Genomic DNA, 8,232 nt, shown 5'->3' with positions numbered 1-8,232 from the left:
TAAAGAGAATGAAAACATTAAAGAACATTATGAGAAATTATATAATTTTGCAGAATCTTTTTAAGAGAGACTGATAGCAAATTTTACAGATATTTACAACAGACTGTTGATTGTAATACAGACGTCATCGGTCTGGATTCTGTAAATCATATATTTGTTCCAGCAATCAGACATGTGAGTGGACCATACAATCCAAGAACGGGTCCGATCCTTTGTCAATATATATATCATCTTTGAAGCTACAGGGTTCTTCGACATGTTCAAACGATTTTTTGAAAATATTTTTCCTCAACGATACGCATAGTAAGTATGATTAATCATAAAAACATGGTCATCTCTTCAATATATTTAACTATTTGTTTTGGTATCAATTATCGAGGGGCGGTGAGGTAGTCTAATGGTTAAAACGTTCGCTCGTCACGCGGGTTCGATTCTCCACATGGGTACAATGTGTAAATCCCTTTTCTGGTGTCCTTCGCCATGATATTGTTGGAATATTGCTAAAAGCGGCGTAAAACCATACTCACTCCCTCAATGCTTGTTAATATAATATAGGGCTATGGTTACAGTCATAGTATGTATAGCAGTTGTCTTATAACGATGATGGAATCTGCACCAACACGTCGCATTTTATGACTTACAAGTCTACCGTCTGTTTCATAGAATTTTGACGTGTACTTTTCATTTTTAACCACCAAAATCACGAACAGGAGAGCGCAGCACGCGTTCAAATTATTACCGACCACTGTTGAGCCTTGGCAGTTTATAATGATAATTGTCTTAATAAATCTGGTTTTACGGTTTGGGATCAGATACAATTTAAGTCATACGTGAAAAGATTTTAGTTCTGTTATTTTGTTTTCAGATGAGCTATTGCTTACTACAATATGCTCGACAACAAGACAATTTTTTGTGGCTCAGAGTCCCATAAATACGATAAGCCTGCGTTTCGAAACTGACAGTGAATTGGTGGACAAGGGGTTTAACATATCGTACAGAACCATGCCAAGTACGTATAAGAATATATGGCGTTATTGTCTGGAACGTTTGCTGTCATCTTGATAAGAAGTGTATTTGCTTTTCCTGGTTAAACGCTACTTCATCAATGGCCCAAATATATGACGGGGGCTTGTAAAATAATTAAGTCTGCACACTCAGGGGTACACATGTCATTGACAATTGGGATACGATGATATGCAGCCAAACAAGTCACGTAACCATTTCACTCGGTCCAGTTACTCGATTCTTTCGACAAAAATGGATTGCTGGGACACTCTAATTTCACTGGGATCGGGGAACGAATAATGATAATATACATGATTGTACAGTTAATGTGTGAGTTTGGGGCCTTCCCAACATTCCAGCTTTATCATGACCATTGTTTGTAAAAAGATCAAGTTTGGGATCGGCAAACCAGAAAATCCAGTGACATGTCAGCACTAGTTTAATGAAACTAAATTTTGAAAACGTAAAGACAAACGTTTACTACACGCACTGCTATGGTAAATGGTAACCTACTGATACTATGAAGAAATTTGGGGCGTTGGAAATCTGCTTTTTTCATCACTGCTATACACAACAAGTTTATATTTATTTCAGCAACATTATGCCATTCGTACTTGAATGCCTACGACAACCCGTCTTATGTGTACTCCCCTGGTTACCCAGATTCTTATGAAAGGTAAGAGAAATGAGCAACATAATAACTATGTCATTGTCAGCTTGACACGGTTCTCAAAATCATCGAGTTTGATCATAAGATCAATAACTTGGCATGTTTGTAAGTACGTATCGGTCACATGGTCAACGATAATTATTTTTTTAGTTTGAGCTGATTCAAATTCTGTAAACAGATTGCCCCAAAAAGTTGAAAAGAAATTAAAATTAACCCTTTTACAATTGTATTCATAGATCCTTGTACTTTAATTGTAATATATTCCTCGATGGACATCCTCGTTCAACCATGACACTGAAGAAGGCTTGATTTCGATTGGTTAAAAACGGTATCACATTTCCACATGATACATCTAATTGAATAATTGCTCATGAATACATACATAGTCTTAACATCGATCCTTGAAAACAGTATGGGAATAATATCGGATAATTTTGTGACGTTCTCGACCATAACCTTGACCCGTACTCCTGTCTACTAGAAATACGTATAACTAGATATACTTCTCAAGACTATATTTCGAGATAATGCGGTTTAACTGTATATTGTTTTTCTGTGCAGTAACCTCACCTGTAGCTGGAGTTTATCAGCTACCGCAAACTATATGAGGATCAGAGTCTTTGTTGAACTGGAAAACTATCTCGAGAATTGTACCTCCACCGATGTTCTGGTTTTGACTGACGGTAAGTAAACCAGAAATGGGTTTAGTGAGTTTGGTTTTACGCCGCTTTTAGCAATATTCGAGCAATATCACGGCGGGGGAGCAGAAATGGGTTTCACACATTATACACATTATGTGGGGAATCGAACCTGGGTCTTCGGTGTGACGAGCGAACGCTTTAACCACTGGGCTACCCCACTGCATCCTAAACCCGAAATGGAAAGCAATGATAACACAAAACGTGGCATGTGGACACACAATAATACACCTGGTTATATTCACGTGGGCATTCTGTCAAATCTGTATTGTATATTTTAAGGTTCATCTCCGGATCAACAAATTGCAATATGCACGGATGGCGATCCAGCAAATAGTACGGCGTATGAGTCTTTCAGCTCTTACGTTTGGATTACCTTCCATTCATCCCCTAACGAATCCGGACCTGCTTTCCGTGTCTCGTACCAACGGATGCCTGGACCAAGTGAGTTTTCAAGTTATATCCTGCAGCCTTGCGTTGTTTCGTCAAAAGAGGGCGTTGAGGTAGCCTAGTGGTTAAAGCGTTCGCTCATCACGCCGAAGACCCGGGTTCGATTCCCCACATGGGTACAATGTGTGAAGCCCATTTCTGGTGTCCCCGCCGTGATATAGCTTGGAGTATTGTAAAAAGCGGCGTAAAACTGAACTCACTCACTCACCCGTCAAAGGACGTTTGGTGTCAGTTGTCATTTGTGATGAGTGAGTGAGTGAGTTACGTTTTACGCCGCACTCAGCAATATTCCAGCTATATGGCGGCGGTCCGTAAATAATCGAGTCTGGACCAGACAATCCAGTGATCAACAGCATGAGCATCGATCTACGCAATTGGGCTACGATGACATGTGTCAACTAAGTCAGCAAGCATGACAACCCATCCCCTTACGACAAGCATGGGTTACCGAAGATCAGTTCTAACCCGTATCTTCATGGATTTTGTGTGATGAAGGTTTATCATAACGTGTTATACTTAGTCAATCGCTCACGCCAAAGATTCGGGTTTTATTTGGATTCACCACATAACGTCTAATTCCCGGAGCCCCCAAGGGCTTTATCAGAGTAGTATAATAATCAGACAATAATGTACTACCCCAGTACAACTGAAATGCTGTTCAGATAAAGCTTACTCACAAACAAGCATCTCTGTTCAACCCCCGCGTTTGTTCTCCAGTATATGGCTTCACACCAAGTATGCGACTAAATTATACTGTTTTCTTGTTTTATATATTGTTTTACGCCGCTTCGAACAATATTCCAACAATGTCCTGGGGGACACCAGAAATTGATTGATTCATGAAATCGAACCCTCGTGATGAATGAGTGCTTCATCCACATATTTGGGTACACCCCTATAACTACTGTATACCACTGTATGTATTGATGTACTCGTGGTCGAGTGAGTGAGTATGGTTTCACGCCGCTTTTAGCATTATTCCAGCAATATCGCAGCGGGGTCACCGCAAATGGGCTTTTCACATTGTACCCATGGGGAGAATCGAACCCGGGTGTTCGACTCTTCAACCACTAGACTACCCAACCGCCACTCGGTCGTTTGACAGTATGAACAGTAAAAGGTCTTTATCATGCATCTTCCTCATGGAGATCATCAGTTGTCAATTCCAAATGAGGTAAACCGTTGCATCACTGTATTTTCTTGCACTACAGCCACAACTACAGCCACAGCCACAACTATAACCACAACTACATCTACAACTACATCTACAACTACAGCCACGACTAGAGGCACAGTTAGACCGAACCACTGTGAGGATACATACCTGAGTGCTACAGAAACCGATCAGTATATAACATCGCCAGGTTATCCTGACCGATACGTTCCGTACGTATATTTGTGTTCATCTGACTATTATGTCTGTATGATCCTTTTGTGAAATGTGTATTTAATAGGTGGTATTTTGCATGCAATGTATTCATGTATGTATGTGTGTGTGTGTGTGTGTGTGCGTGTGTGCGTGTGCGCATGTATAATGTTGACGTTGATTTGGTTTCTAGACACCTGTATTGTGTCTGGCACATAACAGCGCCCCGAGGGAAGATGATCCATGTGGAAGTCCTTGATTCAGAACTGGAATCCTCCACATCATGTCGCTATGACATCGTGAAAGCCTTCGACGGTGAGCTACATACATTTGTGTACTTTCCCAGAATTGTGAAACCTGTTAATGTTGCATCAACGTGAATAATTGATTGTTAATGGTTTCCGATTTCACTCTAATTCCCATTTTCCCTTTAAATGCAAATACACGGAATGAAAAGTTTGGCAAGCCTGAATACATCTACCATGTTGAGGAGACACGGTCTAACACATCGGCGGTTTTTCAGCTTCATTAGCTGTACTCAAGACCTGTTGATGGTCTGTGCAAATCCCAGCTTTACCTTGGGCATAACGGGGCGGTGAGGTAGCCAAGTGGTTAAAGCGTTCGCTCGTCACGCCGAAGACCCGGGTTCGATTTTCCATATGGGCACAATGTGTGAATCCCGATTCCGGTGCCCCCGCCGTGATATTGCTGGAATAGTGCTAAAAGCGGCGTAAAACCAAGACACCCTCACTCAATCTTGGGTAGAACTATATTGCCGCACCAAGTAGTTACACTAACCAGGAAAACATTTCAAACTTACGTCACTTCCGTTTCCTTCACACATTTACCTGAAGCGTACGACATGACCGAAATACCCGAACGTTCATTTTTAATAAGGTTTTTTTTTGGACAGCATAACTTTCAGTCGACGGAAATATTATTCACATTTTAGTTTCGTAATCATTGAGTGGAAATTTGTCAATATAAGAACAATAAAGATTTAAAACTCGTATGTGCATAAAGGCGAAAAATGAATTTAAATGTAGGGTCGATTATATTCATTCAACTATGTGAGTTTCACATGTTTATGGGTCACCACATGTTGTTTCAGGTACCACAAATCAAAGTTCTCTTCTTGAAAACTGGTGTGATGACAGAGCCCCCACATTTCAAAGTACGGGAAATGCCATGTTAATAATCTTCAAAACTGATGGAAGTAGAAATGAAAAAGGTTTCCGTCTGAAATATTCAGTGACAGAAAGTGAGTATTATATTCATTTTACGGTCATTTTACCTGTCAATTTTAGCTATGGATCAACTTTTGATTATACGAAAAATGGTCCAATAAATATGGTCAAATATATCCCTGGAAACAATGATTGGGTAATCGAATAGGATCTCAGGAAAAGCAGTCAGTAGCATGATCATTGTGTGACAACGTCTTTGCAACTTTTTTGCCTTTGGATGTATTTGTAAAGCTGGAGAATCGACCACAATGACCTACAGCGGGTCTCGATGACAGGTCGCTATGTGTACAGGGATGACATTGAGTAATCCCCTGGACACTTGTCAAGAGAGTGAGACTACTGCTCCCTGTGATCGCATAACGTGTAGCAAATATTCGATCTGAGGGTCTCTTTGTTTAATTTTGTGTGTGCGTGTGCGTGCGTGCGTACGTACGTGCGTACATGCGTGTGTGTGTCATTAAATATATTTGTCTATGTTTAAGTTTTAGTCAGATAGTCAAGGTGTCTTTAAATAGGGGTGATCTTACTGAATATTTCTCGCAGATATTTCTTCGGAAGCTTTATACAACTAACATATCCCCACCCATTCTAATTACAGCACCCTACGCCTGTAGTACAAACGTCTCTGTGACGTCTTCGGGAACGATGATCTACTCACCAATGTATCCTGTTACTTACCCAAGGTAAATTCTCTTTTTGACTGGTCTAGATGTATTGAATAGTACTACATGTAAAGAGGACTTGACCCAATGGACTAAAGACCCATAACTGTTATAGTTGTGTCCACTGACGTTCAAAGATCCGTGGGGCGGTGAGGTAGCTAAGTGGTTAAAGCGTCCGCTCGTCACGCCAAAGACCCGGGTTCGATTCCCCACATGGGTACAATGTGTGAAGCCCATTCCTGGTGTCTCCCCGCCGTGATATTGCTGGAATGTTGCTAAAAGCGGCGTGAAGCCGTACCCACTCACTCAAAATCCGTCGTACAAGATTTGTCATGTTTTAAGGAAGCAGCAAAAACTGGTGTATGTCATCAGAAATTAAAAACCTCAAATAATATTCTCACAGTAGGTTTCTGGACCCCATTCTAAGTTTTGTTGTGGTATGTTGAATGTGTTGCGTTCTGTCAACCTTGTATTCTCACGAATTGGCGTAAAACAGAGTGAGTTTTGAATGTTTACGCTGTCAGCAATGAATTGGCGTAACGGTGGTTTAGTTTACAGCAATATCAATATGGCGGGACACCAGAAATGGGCTTCCACATATTGGCGCACGTGGGGAATCTAACCGGTTCTTCAGGCGTGACGAGCAAACTGCTTTAATCACTAGGCTACCCAGCGCCCTTATTTCATGAACTGCCACTGTAGTTATATTGAGTGTAGGATATAACAGATACGTCGTACGTAATCAATTCTATAATGCATGCAACATGTAAATGAAAAGTCATGGTGCTTAGTATGCTGAAGCAGTTTTACCGTAAGGAGGATTTGGATCCAGATATCTTATCCGGCGCAATTAGCTGTCCTGAGTTGCTTCCCTTGGGCGTCCTATAATCAGGAAGCCAGGATTCGCTTTGTTTATTTTATTTTATTTTTTCGGAACTCTACCCGTTCTTTTTACCACAGTTTGGTAAACGCCTAAGACCTACATCCCTTCGGGACTTTGTCCCCTCATCAAGCAAGCTGACACACCATGACATAACTGAAATCACGTTTTATTTTAAATTTCAGGCACAGGAATTGTTGGTGGTACTTAACAGCAGATCATTACGTCAACATCAAACTAAGTGTTCTGGCGAACAGTTTCCAATCATCCGGTGACTGTTCTGTGGATACTATTTCCATTAGTGACGGTAGGAATGATATATGTGTAGTCTCACTGACATAAGCTGAGAAGAAATATGTTAGTGTATGATATGACTGTTTTCAAACTTCAAATACACGCACTAATACACGTGTATAAATCATTGTTGCATAATGCGTATCTCGCTATATAATTATGAGATTTTTCGATTAACAAGATACTCTCTGTGATGCTTTTTTAATTTGCGTCTTATGACCAGTACCCTAATAGCGCGTCTTAATTCATTGGTTCACTTTTTCAAATATTTTTGTTACGAATTTCTTTTAATGTGCCTGAAAGGAGGTAACCTGGCTGACGTTACAACATGTGTATTCAGATGCCGGAGAAATTAGTTCCCTTTGTGGAACTTACGACCAGCATTCGTAAGTTCAGGGCGCAATATGAGAATACGATTACTACTCTGGTAGTTACGGAACTACAGGAACAGGTTTCAAGCTGTCTGCCACCGCAGTGAGTAGTTACGACGGTGAGTACTTCTTGAAGATCATTTTTGAAAAAGTTAAAATTCACTTCAAATGGTCCTGTAATATTGCAGTTTGTAGCATATAGGTTCAAACTAAAAGGTTTGCAATTATTCTGCTATGTCATTGTTCAGAAGTCTGGCTATTGGAAATATCTAACTAAAATGCAAACTGACAATGTCATGAGCCTTTAAGTCACAAGAATATACTGTTTCCTCGGCAGTCCCAGAACGTTTTCTGGCACCAACTGTGTATTGACCTTCACAATTTGGATTTGACTCGTGGTTACAATAGCAATCTGTAATATAATACAAACGGCTTTATCAATATCTAAATTATTGCAGGCTGCGTTTGAAAACTTGCGCATTTTCTGGATGATTATAGGAATGCTTTGTCCTTTCTCCTGCTATACATGCTCCAATACTTTAAGCTACGAATATAACGAACTGACAGATATATCGAGCTGTGTTGGGGT

At 40.4% G+C, this 8,232-nt stretch overlaps 1 protein-coding gene across 1 annotated transcript; it reads left to right on the top strand.

The window, feature by feature from the left end:
- Positions 1 to 220: 220 nt before the first annotated feature.
- Positions 221 to 7,680, top strand: LOC124274948 (deleted in malignant brain tumors 1 protein-like). Its single transcript, XM_046710323.1, has 11 exons — positions 221 to 303; positions 866 to 1,009; positions 1,600 to 1,681; positions 2,237 to 2,358; positions 2,656 to 2,817; positions 4,035 to 4,209; positions 4,383 to 4,504; positions 5,301 to 5,450; positions 6,035 to 6,119; positions 7,164 to 7,285; positions 7,613 to 7,680. Exons 2-11 carry the CDS (start codon positions 1,003 to 1,005, stop codon positions 7,660 to 7,662), a joined length of 1,077 nt encoding a protein of 358 aa, XP_046566279.1. The 5' UTR covers positions 221 to 303; positions 866 to 1,002; the 3' UTR covers positions 7,663 to 7,680.
- The last annotated feature ends 552 nt before the right edge of the window (positions 7,681 to 8,232 follow it).

This window comes from Haliotis rubra, unplaced genomic scaffold, assembly GCF_003918875.1.
Source record: "Haliotis rubra isolate DU_JTF1 unplaced genomic scaffold, ASM391887v1 Scf1963, whole genome shotgun sequence".
NCBI lineage: Eukaryota > Metazoa > Mollusca > Gastropoda > Lepetellida > Haliotidae > Haliotis > Haliotis rubra.
Note: the sequence above shows the minus strand (reverse complement) of the source record. Positions and strands in the feature narration are given on the sequence as shown.

What these genes read in the sequence shown, in the direction of transcription:
- LOC124274948 (XM_046710323.1), top strand. An exon ending in TGTTCTGGTTTTGACTGACG is followed by an intron (nt 2,359 to 2,655) that starts GTAAGTAAACCA and finishes GTATATTTTAAG; the next exon opens with GTTCATCTCCGGATCAACAA. An exon ending in TACTATTTCCATTAGTGACG is followed by an intron (nt 7,286 to 7,612) that starts GTAGGAATGATA and finishes ATGTGTATTCAG; the next exon opens with ATGCCGGAGAAATTAGTTCC.